General features: G+C 37.7%; 1 protein-coding gene across 4 annotated transcripts in view; it reads left to right on the top strand.

Annotated features, from left to right (window-relative positions):
- Positions 1-20381, top strand: part of LOC131702889 (disabled homolog 2-interacting protein-like) — a 237203-nt gene that overhangs the window by 115655 nt on the left and 101167 nt on the right. For all 4 annotated transcript variants that reach the window (XM_059005245.1, XM_059005244.1, XM_059005247.1 and 1 more), the window contains one exon: positions 3159-3262. In XM_059005245.1, the coding sequence (XP_058861228.1) occupies positions 3159-3262 (104 nt within the window). The remainder of the gene's footprint in view (positions 1-3158; positions 3263-20381) is intronic.

The following is a 20381-nucleotide window of genomic DNA, read 5'->3' as shown; positions in this document are numbered from 1 at the left end:
CCCGCGATCTGCTCAGCGCCTAAGGATTACAGGGGAGGCTTTAGCAGGTGTCGGGCACCATTTCTTGAAGCTGGGATATATTTGAAAAAAACAGGACGACTGGCAAGTAACCTGAACAACCAGATGTGCTCCTCCTGGGCTTTTAAATCTGAATATGCGAACCTGAATTGCCCTTTCTCGTTGCTTGAACATGCTGGAAGATTTAAGAAGTCACTTTCTCAGAAGTCAGCAGGGACTGATTTTTCATCCCCGTTCCCAGTGGTCTGTAAAAACAGCAGCAGACCAAAAACCAGCGTCGTGAAGCACAGCCCAGGTTTGATGGACTGCATTTTGTTGTCTCTGACAACCATGTAAAGGGATACAAATAAGCGCTGGCAGTTAGTAAATATTTTAACATGACAGCCGTATAGAGACGTCTTTCAGCAGGGCTGAATGTGCAGCATTTTATTTTTTAGGCACATGGCTGTTGGAGGGATGAAGCTGGATTTTCACATCCACAATTTAACAAATATTTTGGCTTATTAGTATAAAATTGAATTAATTCTGATACATTGCTTGGTTATAAAATGACACCCTGCACACTATTAAAGTGTTAATATGTGTCCACTGCAATATATGACAAATACAATGTCAGAATATACTTAGGATAACAGTATTTAGTGCTGTAATAATTGTGCTTGTTAAGAAAGATTGTCATTTAATCTTATGTTGTTAGGACTCAGATAACACAATTGAGTATGGCTGTTATGAGAGTTGGGAATGGTTACACATTCAAATTAGTGCTCTGCTGTATGTGGTATGGACAAAAGCACAACCTTAAAAAGGACAATTTAAAATCCCTACTATTAACCAGAAAGCCAGACTGTCGAACTGAAGACTAAAGCTGCATATGTCTTTCTTTTATCTACAGGCTACCTTTGAAATTGCTATTCTGCAATCTATACTGTGTGCCTGTCATTCCATTTGATTGTTTTACTATTCAGAAAGTTTTTTGAAACCTGCTATTGTTCAACCCCAGAAGCAGTAGGTTTAAGGATCGATAACTCTTCAGTGAAGGATTAAAACAATTCAGTTCTTAATGACAATGTAGTGCAGTATCTGTATGAAATGTGATTCCTGGCTTCATAATCTCTTACTTTATCAATGCACAGTTCTACCAAAGAAGACACAAAACTTGACTGAACCTAAGAATAGCCTCAGAGAAGAAGTGATTCACCAGCACTAGAGTATGTGTCTGTGAGTACACTCTCTATAATGATTTATAATTACAAGATCTACAGGAACTTAAAGTGTCAACTTGATCAGGGGAAACAGTGCTATTAGAGATATTGTGCTGATTACTAATTATATTTTAATAGAATATGCTAATAGGGATCATTAGTAAATATACATTCCCTGAAGCTTCAGAGAGTAATAAAGGAGTTTTACCAAGCTTGAAAGATTTGTGGTATGCTCCGCAAGGGAACTTTAATGCGTTAATCAGCACTAATTTGCAGTAATTGTGATTTAGCATTAGGTACACACTCATTTGTATACACTACTATTGAACTGACTTGGATAAATACAGCATTCATGATAGTGTACTGAATAACATTCATTAGCGGCACAGTTTCTCTCTCATTTATATGTTCAAACTTTCAGGAAAAAAGGCCGAAATAAATAACCCCAGAGTACCAGATCAAATTAATTATCGCGTAGTTTAAAAAAAAAATGAAGTTAGCCTCAATATTTCCAGGACATTGAGTTGAGCACAGTGATAGATACGACATTTCAAACTTCAAAAAGAGCCTGTGTTCAATATGGGGAAGTCTTAGCAGATGGCAGCTTGCAGGGCATGTGACAGATCCTGCGGTCTATGATGTTATCTGTATCCCGGCTGGTTGTTAAAATAGAAATTTCAATAAAAAAGAAAGAAGAGCTCCTAAGTACGACAGACGGTAAATCATTTCCCCGGCGTTGCTGTTGCACTGTTCTTTATTTTCATAAAACAGGTTTAAATATGTTCCTTATTTATCGCTTCAAAGAATACAGTTCTGTTAGGAGTCTGAGGTTCAGAATAATTCAACACATGTCCTTTGAACACAGTGCTTGGATCTCTCTGGCGATTCCTGTATGATCTATACAACAGTTTCTGTGGCTCAAATGAGTTGCAGCAGTTCCATACGATTCCTTCTTGATGTTATTTCCTCTCTTCCCTTTAGATCTCTGATCATATCTCTTTACTCTTTCTGGCCTCTTCTTCCTGATGCGCTCGTCTCTGTTTGCCTGTACAGGATAGATGGCTTTTTGATTGATTCCCCTGTGGCTCATGATTGTATTCTTTTGCATCTATTTTTGACAAGCCTGGTGCAGTTCTCTGCTTTGTTTCTCTTTGTCTGCCCTTTGTCGCTTGTTGTCTAACTGTGTTCCTAACGGCCTCCCGTATTGTGTAATTACCTTACTGATCCTAATGGGAAAAATAGCATAAAGGCTAAATCAATACACTAATACAGTATATCTAAACTTTGGGTACTCTATAGACAGTGGCATGTATGTATTAGGGGATAAATCCCGCTATGCATGGTTTATTATACCAATACAATCGCATGCTATATGGGACCCGTTGATGTTGCTCAATTGAAGCTACTTGCTGTGACTATAATACCCATATCTTTTGCACTTTTTGAAAAGCTGCATTTACAATATGTGTCTGGTTTATACTGGCATAATAGTGACAGTTTATTCACTTCATATCCTCTCATTAGCTTCTTGATGCAAGTGATTTCTCGCACTTGTTTATTAATGATGCCCTGTGCGTCACTTAACAGCAGTAGCAGCAGAGACCAGGTTCAAGGATGCTGCCAATAAGTGGAAGCGTTTTCTACCGAGCCTGGGGGATGAGATTTTTTTTCCATTTTCACTTTGGCATAAATCTGATTGAACATTTCCCTTTTAAACTTTACATTGTGAATTTAGATCTGCCCATACAGTAGATATATTAGGAACCTGCGCACCCCAAATCTGCAAAAGAGGTCCGTTGGACGCGGTGTGCTTGAAAGAATAGGCATGGCACAGCAGGAATCCAAAGCAGAAATGATGAATGCCTGGTAGTGGACGTGACAAGTCAAAAGGTATAAGTTTATGCTTGTCCTGTAAAACATGCTTCCTTTCTGTTTCAGAGTCTCCACCTGAGAGACCAGGCCGTCGCCGCAGTATGCCAGGCAGCGCAGCGGACAAGAACCCCAGCATGGAGCCGGCTGCATCCACACCCTTCCGCGTCACGGTAAGAGCCCTCACTGGCAGAGCGGGGGAAATACGTAACATCTCGGCAGCAAATTCAGATGAATTTTCATACAGTTGCATAAGATTGCATGGGAGTGACATCTGAATAACAAATGTTTTCTTGTTATTTTGTAGCGATTTTTTATTTTTTCTGGAGGGGGGGACAAATTAAAATGGAACACTGCAGGAGTAGCAGTTAATGCATTGGAATGTTCAGCCATTATTTTAAAATGGAAAGAATATCTCCAGTGATGCGTCTAGTAGCCTGACTCACAGTAACATGCTCAAAAAATGATGAATGCGCATTTTAAATTGTGGATCGACTGGATAAATGAGCAGAAAATAATTATACAGTACTAAAATTGGCAATTGCATGAATTGTAAAGTGTATATTTTACTAATTAGTTTGTGTGATACTTTATATAGTGGCAGACTTAAGTACTGTATGAATCATGTCTCAGGGAAACGTTGGGTCTTCAAAATGGCAGTAGATTAGCATTCCGAACGTGGTGAAAAATGTGCAGAAGTTCCTTCCCTTAACAGTGTGTTCCACGTTTCTTCACAGACTTAAACTGTAGTGAAAAACAGAAGTACCTGATTTTTAATCAAGAGCCACAGTTCTACACATGCAAACAGTGTGTTCTTAATTCGTTGCTGTGAACCCTATACCCTATACAAAAACAAAACTGTTAACATGTTAGTTTAGTAGTGTGGTGAAATACTAAAATAATGATTAAAAAACAATATTAGTGTAAGATGTTCAGTGTCTCATTAAGTTTTAAAAGGTTTTTTTTTTTTAATATCCCCATGTTGCCAACAAAATAGTTTTTATGACCCTTGCAATAAAACAACATAAAGCTGCACTGTTGAGCATGCATTTTCTGTAATATGTCAGCATTTGCTGTCGAAGCCAGTGCATATTTTACAAGCAGATTGCAACGCTTCCGATCGTATTTACATTACTGCACATTTTCAAGGTCAATGTGTTTGCTGTTTGCTTTGTACATTCATTTTAACAGAATTGTTAACATGGACCACACAGGCAAAGTTTGAATTCATTCAGATTTTTAATTTTTTTTTTTAATGAACTGAAATGGGTTTATCTTGTTTGAATACTAGCGTTACATTAATCTGCAAACAGTAAACTGAGAACTGGTTTGAATTATTCATGGGCTTTTTCAAATCACAGTGACCTTGGTGAGGCTGAAAACAGCTGATAATAGTACTCGTTTCACCGATCCATTTGATTGTTGGCAGCAGGGCACATTTCATTCACGTACTGGCTTTAGTACATGAAGGCTATTTGCGTCGATTGGAAGTCAATATTTTTGTTATGCATTAAGATACAGCACTTACTATAGTGGCTTGTGTAGACTAAGTTACTGGCAGTAAAGCATTTTGCCTTACAAAAGTCATCAATGTAAGTACTTTGGTAAGCTACACTTTTTTTAAACCGATAAAAGAGCGTAATGGTAACAGTTTCTTGCTCTACAATGCAGTACCATTAAAAGGAGAATAGTTTCAAACATAAAACTTCCGTTCTGTGCAGATTGTACAGTTTAAGCTATGGCCTCAGTTGCACAGGGCAGTACAAACTGACAAAAAGAGTTATACAATGGTCATTTGCATTGATTATATACAGCTATGGCCAAACGTTTTGAATCACCCTGTAGCAGGGGTTTTCAACTGAGGGTACGTGTACACCTGGGGTACTTCTAAGGGTCATAGGGGGTACGTGGGATGATTCAGTAATGCAAATGAAAGTAAAAAAAATATTGATCTTGAATTCATTTTTTTTTTTTTTTACTGTATTATGTGATTTCGATTTCCACTGCTATGGGTGGGTGAAGCAGTTGTCTAATGATAACTTTGCTGTTTTGTCGTTACGTTGTATCATTTAATACTAATCAGTGAAGCACACTCTTTGTACATTTTTTTGTATAAATGCTCCGGTAAACATAAATAATAATCACAATACTCACACTTTTACGGGTTTTATTTATTTATTAGGCGTGGCTGCATTTTAGTAACAGCAATAGCGAAATGGATACATTTCTCACTTGAAATGGATACATTTCTTACTTGAAATGGATACATTTCTCACTTGAAATGGATACATTTCTCACTTGAAATGGATACATTTCTCACTTGAAATGGATACATTTCTCACTTGAAATGGATACATTTCTTACTTGAAAAAAAAAAACAACACAAAAAACAAGGAAGGAAGGAAGAAAACTCAAGTGTGCAGAAAGTGCAAAACGATAGAAGTTATACCGAATCCCTTTGGATAATTTTAATGTTGGCTTTAATTAAAAAAAAGTTTATCAATGTTAGTTATTATAGTTTTATCTTGAGGCTAATGTTTTTGATATTGTAAACATGTTAAATGGTACACATTATGCTGAGATGAGAAGTAAATGGTAATGTGATAAACATTACCAGTGCAGACTATTTTGTATTATTTATAATAACTTTGCTGAAAAGAAAGTGAATACGAGTATTTCCAAAGACATTCCCAAATGCTATCTTTTAATTGTGTGCATCCAAAAACATGTTTTAAGAATTAACTCTACTGTTTAGTATTCTGTCCTAAACCAGCAGTTTGTCAGTCCCAAACTGTTGTGACATAAATTATATCTGAAATAAATGGGAAGAAAAGAAACGTGTTCATCAGAATATTCTGCCTTAGATGAAAACTCCAGACAGAGGGGGTACAGTTTCAAAAAAAGGCTGAAAACCCCTGCCCTGTAGAATTAACTATTTTTTTTAAGTCAAATTTAACCTGCTGAATAATGTTATGTTAACACATTGAATTACATACCGCTTTGTAGTTTTCCATATACTCAAGGAAAAACTGACAAAAATGAAAAAATGTATCATTTTTTAATTTACTATTATGGCTTCTGGTAGATTTTTGCGATATCATTTTGTAGTTTTGTTGATTACATGATGTTAAATAAAAGACCTAAATTATGTTCATATAGTTTTTTTTTTTTTTTTTTAATTATGTCTCAATCCTAAAATTCAAATGCAAATCTTTTGGCCATAGCTGTATATAGGCTGTATTTCAGGTATTCGTTCATACAGTATTTGGCACATTATGTAGTGGAAAGCAAACAGAATATTTCTTAACATTGTGTTTGATTATGCACAGTGATTCACTTTCTGTATAGAAACCCATTTCACGTTGAATGTGGAAATAGTGACAAGGTGCACCTTCTTGGCATGTCAGACAAGCTTTGAAACAAAAGTCTTTCAATCAACCGAGGGAATTTTTCAGAAGATTTCTGGAAACTTCTTTCAAGACAGTAAGCGGTGGTTGTACGAAATCCAAACAATGTGATGACATTCCATGAAGCTGAATAAATGGCAGCTACCTTCAGCATTTGCAATGCAAATTGAAAATGCGTTCTTTATGTATTCTTCCGCTGTTTGCATTCCATGTTTAAAATGTAAGAAACTGCAGGTTGGGTACTGACGCTGAATGTTAAATCTCTGCCGAGGTGAATTAATGAGTTATGCTATTGTTTCTGGCAGGGCAGAACAGTGCCATCCAAACTTGTCCTGAGCCAGACTATGACGGATGGATCTGTCTTGCTAAAAGAAAAGAAAAAACATCTTTCATTTTGCTTTAGCCGACTGCATTAAAAGTTAAGAAGGATAAGAAAATGTCAAGAATCATTTGTACAAAACCTTTGGTTTTGAGTAGATTTACCCGTATAAACGTTTTCCATTGTATTTTTGCAGTTTTCCCACGCTTTTCCTGTGGTTATAAATTATGTTTTTTGTCATGTCCTGCAGTGTCAGCATCAACTAATTGCACACTGTTATCTTCATTTATTTTCAAAAGCTTCTATAATAATCCTACGTTCATTCCGATACAGAAAGAATTCTGGGAATCTGTTTTTTGCTGTGGATTTCTGTTATTTTAGCTTTGCCCACAGCACTCATCTCCCATGTTCATGTTTCATTTGATTGGGTGGAGGAGGCATTTCAGTTGAATGATGCAGGCAGCACAGGCTGGTTAAGACAAACTGCATGCTTCGTTGTATACGTGTGGTATAGATTGCTTGTGTATTAAGCTTTCCCCATTTAGTGATTTATTTATCCACTGCTGGACTAGTCGACGAAACACTGAGGATGGAAGGTGCCCACTTGAAAACCCCAGAGATGTACCCTACTTAGCTCAATCCAGACGGTTGTCATGCTGATGCGCTGGGGAGGCCGCACTGTGGTTGATCCCCGGAGCCAGCATCGCAGCCGTTGTGTGTGCTGATGCGCCTGGGAGGCAAAATAAGCTGATCCCTGGAGCCAGCATTACACTTCAGCCATTAACACCAGACAGAAGGATATCTACATCATCATATGGAAGGAAACGTAAATGGATGGAGACACATATGGATCACATTAGTTTACTGTAAAGCTACGTCTTAGTTGGTGCTTATCTTGGCGAGAGCTGAGTTCAAATCAGCATGAAGTTTTAACATCTACTCTCGTGTAATGGAAATCTAACAAGTTGCACAGCGCATATGAATGCATTGGTCTCATTACAATTGCAATGCCATCTAGTGGGAAACCTAGTTATTGCACACACCTTATTAAAGTGCTAATGTATGTTCATAACTTAAGATATGATGTTCCCACTTTTTGTGACCAGTGAAGAGTTTCTCTTTTCAGAGACCTGGCTTCAAATAAAGCATTATAGATACCAAAGAACCTGATACTGTTTGGAGCAGTAAACTAATACCTTGTTTTTTATGTTGGTGGTTCAGGAGAACGCACCAATATCGAGAAATACAACAGCTGCAGAGGCGAGATGGTTCAGCTTAGTGAAGACACTGACTGAGAGAAATGCAGCTCATTGAGCATTAAAGTAAACAGAATCCATAAGCAGCAGCATGAAAGCAAGCATGACACTAAAGCAGGCAATCTTTTACTGTTCGTGCAAAACCCTCATAGAGTGTGAAGTTAAACCTCAAATGAAAACAATTGGAGACCTCTGAGAGAAGAAACATGCCACCCATGAATCACAATGAAAACAAAAGCGCAGTACTCCTGTCTGATTGTTGTTTTACACAATGGAACACAAAGCAAAAAAAAATCACCTGCTGACGAGGCATGCTGCTTTCAGAAGCTGGAGCACGAATACTGTACCTGTCTTCACAGCAAAAAATGGAGAGAAAAAATGGCAGCCACTTGCGACACTGTTTTCTTCGCTGCCCCCCTGAGCAAACATCAAAAAAAAAAAAATCATCAGTCAAACACATATCTAGCCTCGGGTGATGGGCGAAAATACAAAACATCATTGGTGAATGCTTTTAACGGTACATTTGAAGATATGCATTTAGTTGCTTGATGCCTCATTGACAAGAGACAAAAATAGCAGGATTCTTCACCTTTCTGTGCCAAGAGGAACGATTACAGATGCAGCATTGTTGGAAAAGCATCCGAAAACTGGAATAGGAATACACGTTTTAAAGGGAGTGATACCAGTATTGGATTTATTTCCTTATGCACATGGTTATGAATACAGTAGTAGCTGGATCTCTTAACTCGATTTAGTAATTGCTCTGAAATGTTGCTGCTTAATATTTTGGTATAGTTATATAGCATTTAAGCTGCTAGGAAAATACATTCTTAATTATGCATTTTAATAGTTTCACAGCGTGCTGTTTACCATACAGTATACTGTATGTCATTGCTGGTAATTGAGGAAATGAACAGTCAATTTGGTTTTTTAGCACTGTGGTTTAATCTGTGTGAAGAGCCTAATAGTAACAGTGTGGGATGGGCTAGTGCACTGATCCACTGCATCATGTGGTCAGTCCTGGATCTGAAACCACATAGCAGATGCCTGGGGTAGATTCTGCAGCGCTGTCACCGATTAAGCAGGGGATTATTACCACCTGATATACTAACCTTGTTGAATTTCATCAAAGCAACAGATCTGAGTAATGTAATGCTGTCTCAAACCCACCACTGCAAAAAATTATTACCTTAAACGGTTATTTCTCTTCACGCATTAATGAACACACATGTTTTAACTAGAAAATCTATATTTAAATCAATGCAAAAAAAAAACAGGTAGAAAATAAAAGACTGCAAAGCATAAAAAACAGTTGCATGGCAAATAAATACTAAAAGCCTGTCTTTGCCGTCTCCTGTTTTGTCCATTCTTTTCCTAAAACGTCTTACTTGGAAAGCAGGGAGAGTGCTGTGTGTTAATAAAGAAATCACCCAGGCACAATCCCACAATCCTGCGGTCCTCAGGATATTGGCTGTATTTAAGAGTCATTTACTGCACCGCGGTAAGTCCCTTGTAACCAGTGCAATCCTAAATCTGTCAAACTAGATTTGTACAGAGTCCCTGCTCAACAGCAGTCACATACCTGCCTTTCTCCATCAATCCTTTTAGAAATACAGCCCTTGCCTTATAAAATAATGAAGCCTGCAGAAAGGGCTCTATTATACAACAGAGGAGAGTTTGTTATACTCAGAATGATTTCCAAAAGCATTGAGGAAAGGGGTCGGTATTGTCTCCCATTATGATTGATTTTTTCAGTTTACTTTATCATAATAAAATAAGCCTACATTTCTGTTGGATGTAAGTCAAAGTTCCTCTTAAACATCCCTCGTCTAGGTCAGTACTGCGTTTTCAATTCAGCCCCTAACCTGGCGGTGGTGCTGTTGGGTACAAGCGACCCAGTGTGAAATTTGAGATCCCGTTTCTTTATGTATTGACATATCTTGAGGCACACGGGGCTGTTTATTGGGTGCAGTACATTGGGGAACATCAGATCTCAACATGATGCTGTTATACTGTATAGTGTGTTGTACTGTACGCTACAGATTCGAGGTTCAGCCCTCTGATTTGGGTAGAACTCATGAGTCACCCCCAGTCACAATACAGAGCTTCCAGGTGCATACAGTACATTAGGCAGCATTCGTCATGTCTGGCCTCCTACATCCAATCATATTGCCTAGCATGAACATTATGGGGTTGTCTCTTATCAGCAATGGAGAAGGCAGCAACGGTCTCCAGATATCAGTAAGTGCCTTGATTTCGGCATCTGAACACATCGCTCCTTCAACTCCTTCAGGCGTCTGTTCTGAGTTCTGTATTTGTAATGTCCACTTATCAGAAAGCATTTTGGGATATTGGAGGATACAGTATTAAACGCTGCGTAGTGTAGATGCTAACCGTATTTAGCACATTTAAGCCGATTTAAAGGTTTAAAGGCATAGTGTGGACAGGGCCTTACATTCTCATCTCAAATCATTTGGTCGTCCTGCCAGTTTCTTGAATAATAATTCAATAATAACCATCTTACTGTGAATGTCATTTGAGATTTATGCGGTAGGTGCGAGCTGCACAGGGAGAATTCTCACATCACATTAACTCTGTTTGGTTAACCCGTTTTTCCCATTTAAATGTTCCCTGATTAATAGGGAGAGTTTGGGCTTATTGCTTCATTCTGTCAGTGCATATTTCACAGTGGACAGCTGTAGTATTTTAAGCAAGTTCAACCACACTAGAAGGAAGTGTCCATTAGGTCATGTACTACCCATAACCCTGAACCTTTTTAAAGATAGCTTTGCAGAAGCAGTTTGCTTTCTTGTTTGCATTTTCCTTCTGTGATTCCCACAGATGTTTGAGAAAAGCTGTAGACCTTTCCAAGCTAATCATTAATCATTATGTCCGTGTCTTTAGCTGTATCGGATACTATAGGACTGCATGGGATTGTCGGAGAACGGTCATTTCTATTAAAACACTTCAGCTGGGCAGCTTTTTAATTTGCCTATACATTTTAGCACGTTTCAGAGGTTTTACTTTGCCCTTATCAAGGCTCTACCTTTAATTGAATTGGGGGGGATGCACAATCAGTACCATTCAAACACTCTAAATAAAAGTCACATTTAATTGATCTCACCCTGATGCTTCAGTTAACTGTCTCCATGGAAAGCAAATAAACTATTAACTGCTGGCAAAAATAATGTGTGTAGATGCACAGGGTAATAATGTAATTGTTTGCTGGTATTTGATCCAACAGTCTCAGGGTACAACATTAACTAAATGCTTTACTACTGTTCAGCTCTGTTATAAATAAAAATGAATGCAGCGACATGAAAAACCAGGTAACTACTAGTGAAAACAAATATGTTGCATGGATAGATACAGTTGAAATTGGGATACTTAAATGCTTGGAAATCTTCTTGTACCCTTCTCCAGCTTTATGACAATAAATCATTTTCTGCCCAAGGTCTTCAGATAGCTCTTTACTTTTTCCCATATTGACTTATTCCTCATCCACAAAAGCAAAACTTTTGCTACAAAAGATTTTCTCTATAATTCTTTGTTTTTGAGAAATTTCTAGAAATTATACATTTCCATTGGGGTATGCAAACTTTTGACTACAACTGTATATTGCTAAGTTAAAGTTGTTTAAAAGAAATGGGCAAGAAATGAGCTGTAAAAATCACATTTCTTCTTCATCTGGGATTGAAACTGTTTTTTGAACTTGGTAAATTACTGTGCAAACATTAAATAAACTCTTGTTTCATCACACCTGGGGAAAATGAACATACAGACACTGTAGACTTTAGAACATTGTGCTTTAAAAGCATTGTGCTTAAGGCTATGTATTTTTGCTAACATCATATTGCATTCCTTTTGGGACACACAGAAGGCTCAGATTCTTGCTGGAACAACTGTCCTCCACTATTTGTAAGAGAGCAGATGAGTGCAGGTGTGCAGCAGAGTGAAACTGGATCCAGTGGCCTAATTTGAAAATTGAAAGAGGTAACCATTTTGTAATTTCTTAATTCCAATGCAAAAAAAAAAAAAAAAAAACAGCAGAAAATAAATAGGGACTGTTTTCAGACTTGTTTCAGAGCAATGTCAATTTCAAGGTTAATTCATCAGTACAGTGCCATCTAATGGACAGCTTTTGGACAACAAGGCATCTGTAATGAATGCATTAAAAAAAAAAAAAAAGGAACTCATTTTCTAAAAATGAAAATCATTACAAGGTTTTTCTGCTCGAAAATTAAGTTTAATGTTGTCGAGGACAATCTAATTTCCATACAATTTCAATTTTAAACAATGAAGCCATGTAACAGAAGCCTAATTTCTCCTGCTTAGTGCCATTCGCACTTATCTCATGACATAATGTTTCCGTAGCCTAGACAACCTGCCGCATACATTAGTACTTGCTGCACACCGACATGGTGCATTTTAAAAGCCATCACTTGGTTTTGTCATTGTCTAGCAAGAACAGGACTGTACTTCTGTGATGAAGCTGCAACCTAGTGTGCATGTGGAAAATAAATGCCTGAAGCCATGCAGGTTGAGGTATAGGGAATGCAGAATAGGGCTATTATAATTGTATTACCTCTGCTTTCTGTGTGGCTGGCTATTCGATGGAAGCAATTACAAAGACCTTGCTCTACTACTATCATTCACCATGAAATGGCTCTGTACACAGAAGGTACAATGCTTAGTTTATAGCGGGCCAGGTAATCCCCATGGATATCATCACTCGGGAAATGCATTCAAAAAGGGCTCAAAGGCTTTGCTTGCAATTTTTAAAACACGAAAGCGTATTCTTCATAGTCAGGGTTCATCATTTTTGATAAGTCACTCATTCTGTTTGACCGTATTGGTCTGCCTTGCTCAAGGAAGTGTGCCGCTGCAGTGTGTGAGTGTAAGAGATTAGTGACCTCCCCACCTGCTGGTTCTCACTTCATAGCCTCCTTCCGCTGCCCGTTCATGGCACTAGGATAAAATGTAGAGACCATCGAATAATACACTACTGAATGAGTGGAAGAGGAGTTCAAATGTTACTGAAGTGTTATTTATGTTATTTAAGTACAGGACTTGGAGTGTTGTGAGTTTCTTCCACAAAGTGTTCCATTTGGAGTCAGCTTTTCTGGTAATCGAAGCCCAGAATCTCCTCACCGCTCCACTGTTGTGTCTCTGACATGTCCAGCAGATAGATATCTGTCCCTGTGCTCTGGCAAAGCAGCATTGTATCTTGACACACACGTCTAAAGCTGTGCTGCTTCCAAGCAGCAAACTGACAATGAAGCCTTTCAGTCTGGTTGCAATGTGCACCAAGGTCCCCTAGGCATTGAACTGAAGCTGTCAAAACTGTTCTGTGTGTGTGTGTGTGTGTGTGTGTGTGTGTGTGTGATATACTATACAACAGGTTCAGACCAGGCTTTCTACTAGGGAAAGGCAAAGCATACCATGAATCGTCCCTTATAAAAGTTTACTGTGGTATTTTTCCACTGTATCTTTGCAGTTTTCCTATGATTATACAGTGCATTTACCACAGTTTACCCTGGTTTGCCATGTTTATTAATATGCTTTACCATACCTCACTGGTCTTTGCAGTGCTCACCTATGATTCACCATGCTTTCACTGTGCTTTAATACACTTTCCTGTGCTTTTACCATGGGAAACTTTTATAAGGGATGTCATAGATACGGCAGTCCTATTTACTTCAAACGTAATATGCTTAAATATCTGATTTGTTATCAACAGGCAGCATGGAGATGTGGATGGGGGAGTGTCATTAAACAGAGCCTATGTTTTAGAAGCAGGGGAATACGTTTATAAATGTTAATTATGCAAAGCGTGTTACGAATATACAGGACTTGACCACTGTGTAAGAGGCTGCAGATGGAAGAAGCAGCAGCCCCAGTTTGACACTGGAACGAGATGAGTGTTACAGTGCAGAAGGAAACATTGCAATACTTATTTGAAGCACAATGGAGGTGTTTGGGTCTTGTGGATTGATTCTGAACAGAACATAATTATAATCATGAGCTACTTGGCATGTTTACAATCTAGTGCTGGTTTGCATGAAATAATGTTTATACATGTTTATATATATATATATATATATATATATATATATATATATATATATATATATATATAAACAATAGCAGGCAATTTAGACAGAATGGAATTTTGTCAGCTTGATTTCCTTGAGAAACCTTCCTAAATTGCAACACTTTTTTTAGACCTAATTTAGATAGCATTTGAAGAGCACAAAGTCCTCTGCCTGAGTGGTCTTCCCTTGATGTAAATGTTCCTGTAATTGTTTATCGGAGAGCTCAAAACTGGAAGAGAAAAAGACTGTTATTTCGGACATGTAGTGTGAGCGGCGGCTAAGAGGGATTTAAAGCAATTTGAATTGGTTTGGAAACTGTGCAGTATTTCATGGTCAACAAGGCAGAAATATGTAATGAAATGTTTCTCTCACATGTGGTGTCAGGGTGCAGCAGGGGATATGAGATTGAGAGAAATAAGGCAATCCTCCCAAGCTGTGATGCTTAAGTTTAGAGACAGACAGCTGTTTGGAAAGTGTCACCATGGTTTCTCAATGCTTACAGCAATATCTAGAATGATGCAGTAAAAAAACAAAAAAAGTAGGCATTATTATTATTATTATTTATTATTATTATTATTATTATTATTATTATTATTATTATTATACATTTCTAATGTTATTTCTCCATTTTCACAGTGCCATTCGGTGGCCAAGTAATGTCATTGCAGTTGCTTTGAATTAGATTTTTGTAGACCGAGACCTTACATTTTAAAAAACAAATTCATCTAATGAAGCTTAGAATCTGAGATGGGGTATTGACTCCTAAACTTTCATTTCCCCTATCAAGAAAAAAACAAGCATGCACAGCCAAACCTGTCATGGATGTTTCATAAATAAGTCAATGACTAGCTGGATAATATTCACTGCAGTCGGCAATGTGTCAGCTCAGTTTCCCTTCATATTTCTCAAGCACATCACTTTCTATCTGGGGTGATAGGCGGTGCTAACTCATTATAAGGAGTCATTACCAGACAGACTTGATTGAGTGTCAGTAAGCCCTGAAGGTTAGATACTGTGAAATACACCTTGCTTTATCCCCCATAATGCTGCTGTCATAAATTTAAGCTAAATGCACATCTCATCTGTCTTGGTTGCCTAGATTGCGAACTGCACAATAGCTCATTCTTGCTCGCTCTCGTTTTTTATTTCTGTTCACCGCTTTCCCTCCACCACCCCCTCCCTCCCCTCCCCTCCTTTACTTTTCCAGTTTTTGAGCCTTGAGAAGGTAGCAGGAGTAAACGTGTTAATTAAACTCCAGTCTTCTATTTCTGCAGTGAGGCACCATGTGCATGCTAAGAACTCAACACAAAATTAGGGCAGCTCAAATGCAACCTACTGCTTACAGTATGTCTACATCCATATATTAACCACTACTGAGTCACAGCCTTGCACTGGAAATAATAAAGAGCTTGTAATATCCCACAATCATACGATATAATTGCTGTGTTCTTAATCAAACCTTGTTTACAGTCAAAAAAGTGGTTTTCCTCTCCATTAAATATGTTTTAATCGGCTAAACAGATACTGGTGTCTTGCTCATGAATATGTTTAATTAAAAGATGCCATCAAGGTTTTCTCCTAAGAAAAAAACTAATTGTAATAGATTCCTGACGTTTGAAACATGTGTTAAATCTTTGAAATATGATAAGTTATTAATTTGTCATCTGCCAGATTTTCTTGACATGAAGCAGTGTCTTTTAGAATGATGAACGATGCACACTCATAATAAAACCTAATGAAATCCTTTTCCATTTTGAATCCTAGAGAATAACAGTGTTCTAATCTCTGCCATTACATAAGAAAGCACTGAAAAAAAATAAGGTTGTTAAGCTGTCAAGGTTCCATTAAAATCCACTGTGAATGTATTGTATATTTATGTATTGAGTGCAATGCAGAGATGACAGGGTTTAAGACATTGCATTATATTGCATCTCCCTAAAGCACATTTCATGGGAAGATTCTGTATAGATTTTTATATCAGTGGAAACGTATCAAAGAGGTCACTTCATCTGGGCATGTCTACATTCTTAAAACTGTGCTTAATGTTTAAATACTGTCTTATTAACTAATAAACCATCCAGGTTACTGAAAATCAAACAACCAAGCAATGCATATTAGTGTGTATGAATGTCTGTAAAAATGTACAGTATTTCAGGAAGGTACATTTTGTAATTATTTAAATAACAGCGTTATTTAAACCCTCCACTGTGTAGATCAAATAGCCCCCCTATATATTATATATGTTTTATATTGTATACAGATATTGTTTTTATGAAGAGCTGGTAAAACGTGGAGTGTTATCCAGAAAAAGAATCTCCTTGAATCTACAGCTATGGTCAAAAGTTTTTGCATCACCCTATATAATTGCTTCATAAAGTCGAATGAAACCTGCTGGATAATGTTACGTGAACATATTGAATTACACACCACTTTGTAGTTTTCCATATACGACAACAAAAGAAAAATGTGACCTTTCGAAATCTAACAGGAAATACTGTACTACTATTATGGCTTCCGGTAGACTTTTGTGATATCATTTTATATTTTCTTTGATTACATGGTGTTAAATAAATACTTTTTGTTTTTGTTTTACTTATGTCTCAATCCTAAAATTCCAGGTTATGCAAAATGTTGGCCATAGCTGATACAGTATCACTAAAGGGTTTGAATTTGCATTACAAAGTCAAAAGGAAGAATGCTGTTGTTTAGGCTTTCTGTCTCTCTGTCTCAGCCTCGGTCTTCTATTTCCAAGGGTGTTGTGGTTGTTGAAATCTTTGTAAGGCTGTCTGTTCTACAGCAGCTCTCTGTGTCCAATCTGTGATATTGTCAATCCCGTGTTTATATAGTTGGTCTTTCCGTTATACTGTAAAGCAGTGCTAGCCCATTCTCCAGGATTGATTTTATATCATTTAGGATACACAAATATTTCAAATTTAATGCTATTAATAAACTGGTGCATCCTGGTACCTTTGCTGTCGGTCACATGATCAGATTGCAGCTAGATCACTTACAGTATGAAGGTCAGGTGCCAGGAAGCTTCAGCTTTTAACCTATATTGTTAAAACAGAACAAGAAGGGACCAGTAATTAGTATTGCCATGCTTTGGTCCGCACTCCTTCAATTCATGCATTGTGTTCCTCTATTTATCCACTGCTTTAGGCACATGTTTTCACATTTCTTTAGTGACAAATTGGGATCTACAGTAGATAACTTTATAATTCTGTTCAGTTAGTCGACTCTCCGTTTCTTTCCTGTATTCATTTGCTTGGTTGTCTTGGTTTTTCAGTTGGTTTTAGTGACATTGCCTTGTCTGATATTCCATTAAAGGGATGTAAAAAACATTGAGGCACTACATCCCAGGCATCGTGAGTGTGTGGTGTTCATTATTGATGTTCAGTCCTCTATTAACAACTTCTGGCTTAAATCCTCCCTGAGAGAATGTTCCTTTCTCATCTGGTGTCGTCTTAGCAATTGCAACCCAGTAAACAGGTCAAAAAGCATCTTCTTGAGCAGGGAAAGTCAAGCCATGGGAGGAAAGGACAGCGAAACCTGACAAAGAAAATGACTCCAGCTTGTAATTCATCAGTCTCATTGAATGGATAAGAACAAAACATTGGACTATTCTGAAGTGGCCTTCTATGGGTCCTGATCTGAATCCTATCGAACATCTATGGAAAGAGCTGAAACTTGCAGTCTGGAGAAGGCACCCATCAAACCTGAGACAGCTGGAGAAGTTTGCTCAGGAAGAGTGGGCCAAACTACCTGTTAACAGGTGCAGAAGTCTCATTGAGAGCTACAGAAAACGTTTGATTGCAGTGATTGCCTCTAAATGTTGTGCAACAAAATATTAGGTTAGCGGTCATTAGGTTAGCCATCATTTTTGTCCATGCCATTTTCATTGTTTTATTATTTACAATATTATGTTGAATAAAAAATCAAAAGCAAAGTCTGATTTCTATTAAATATGGAATAAACAATGGTGGATGCCAGTTACTTTTGTCAGTTTCAAGTTATTTCAGAGAAAATTGTGCATTCTTCGTTTTTTGTGGAGGGGTACCAACAAATTTGAGCACGTCTGTATTTAGCTACAATTGCAATCTTCAACTGCTGTACAGTGGTTTGCTATACAGCAAGATGCTATATATAATCAAATGAATAGCAATGATAAACAGTACATTTAACTGTTCAATAAGTCTACGGTAGTTCTTATATCCCTGTGCTTGGTTTTATTTCTGTTCATGTTCTGGTTAATTCCAGTCCTCTCCAGCAGGGGGCAGTCTAATCTTGAGAGCTGTCAGAAGTAATTTATTGCTGCGTGATTCATAGATCTTCATAATCAGTATTTAAGCCATCCATAATGGAAGTTGCTAAGAGATAGAATGATTCTCCAGACTACAGTTTGTTAGAGGCTATGAATGAGAACCTACCACTAAAAAGCTGATTCCTGGGCATACAGTAGTGGCATCTTTTTCCCCAGAAACATGAAAAAATCCTGTTTCATTAGGTGTCCCTGAAAGGCTCAAAGTGTTCATGTAACCCGATGGCGTCACGCTGTTCCGGTAACATAGATGTGGTTTCCTTGGTAATGGTTTAAATTGGGGAAGGTTGAGGTTGAGTGCTCTTACTACATTCTGTCTGCCACTATGTCTGCTTTATCTGCTGAAGCCTGCTTATATATACACGCCCCTTGTCATCCTTGGAACTCTTTGGTTTTGAGGTAGAAATCCAGTTAAGTGTTAAAGCACGCCACTGCGGCAGGCATTGTGCTGAACATTCCCACATTTTCCTAATCCCATCGGAATACAGAGCACTCCTGCTGTGGCTGACATGGGGGATTCGGAAGCTTTTCCACGTTGCATGGGGTCGTAGTTGTACCCACAGGCTGGAATCAGGTAGGGATCAGGGAATGTGGCCCATGGAGTATAAAACTGATATGAAAAGTAACGTTTGAGAGTGCAAATGTGAAGCATTGAACAGAAGCCTTCATTCTGACCCTGCTATGTGTTTTAGAGAGGGCAAATCAATTTCTGTGAGTGAGCATTAATCATGTGACTGGTAGTGACAATGTGTACACAGTGGAGTAGGAACAAAAAGGCAATTAAACTATATATATATATATATATATATATATATATATATATATATATATATATATTTATAGTGCTTATGCTAGACGTGCTCACATGCAGTGTCAATTTCCATTACAGGGGTAATAATCAAGAATCGATTACCTTTAACTGAGCTAAGAAAGTTTACTGCGTCACAAACTCTTTCACTGGTATGAGCACACGCACTCTGCCCTAATGCTCTCCTAAATGGAAAGGTGTTTGTTTCTATGACAGCACATGATTTTTTTTTAACCCTTTCAGCTCCTTTATTGAGTGTACATGAGAAAAGGACTTTTTTTTTTTTTTTTTTTTACAAATATTTATATACTACTAAAGACTGAGACCTTGGAGTTCATGAGGTTCCAGCATGATTTCTGACAGCATATGATTACATACAGCTCTAAGACTGAAAGGGTAAACTTGTGAATTTGTATTGAAACTGTGGATCCGCCTCTGTAATTGTGGGAGAACAAAGCATGCTCAATTGCAGATTGTTATTACAAAGTGTTACACCCTTACCAGGATGAACACCTTCCTATTATTTGCTGTGTTTGGCATATACCCTTCTAGTTTTTACACAAAATAAATAAATGGCAGTTTTAGTTAATCAGCTTACTGGTGCTTTCACATAACTTGCAAGTTACACACTCTGTCATAAGACATTTTGTGATATTAAATATGCTACGTTAAAAACATTTTCATTGCCAGTGGCATACTTCCTACAAACCCTTGCCAAGATAATACCCTATGAAGTTCCTTCATCATACACATTAGCAGAAAGATGAGCTTCAATTAACAATTTTTTTTTATGACCATATGGAGATGTAAGCCAAAGGAAAAGAGGTGCAGTAGGAAAGAACATGTATTCGTATTTCTAATTTAGACGAGTTACTGTTTCACACTCCAGCCTGCAACCCATAATAAGGACCTTTCACAATCTGTGAATCGATGTGGATTCTACTAGCTCTAGTAAAAATGGTTTCTGATGCTTTTAACCCGCCTGTGAACAGCTGTTTTGTCTGAGGGGAGCACTTGAGAAGCTTCTAACATGGAGGAATGCTTATGCTTGCAAGTGTAATTATCATGTCTCTGTGTAAAAAGACTGAA

The sequence above is a fragment of the Acipenser ruthenus genome, chromosome 31, assembly GCF_902713425.1.
Source record: "Acipenser ruthenus chromosome 31, fAciRut3.2 maternal haplotype, whole genome shotgun sequence".
Classification (NCBI taxonomy): Eukaryota; Metazoa; Chordata; class Actinopteri; order Acipenseriformes; family Acipenseridae; genus Acipenser; species Acipenser ruthenus.
The sequence above is the reverse complement of the archived record's forward strand: the minus strand, read 5'-3'. Positions and strand labels throughout refer to the sequence as shown.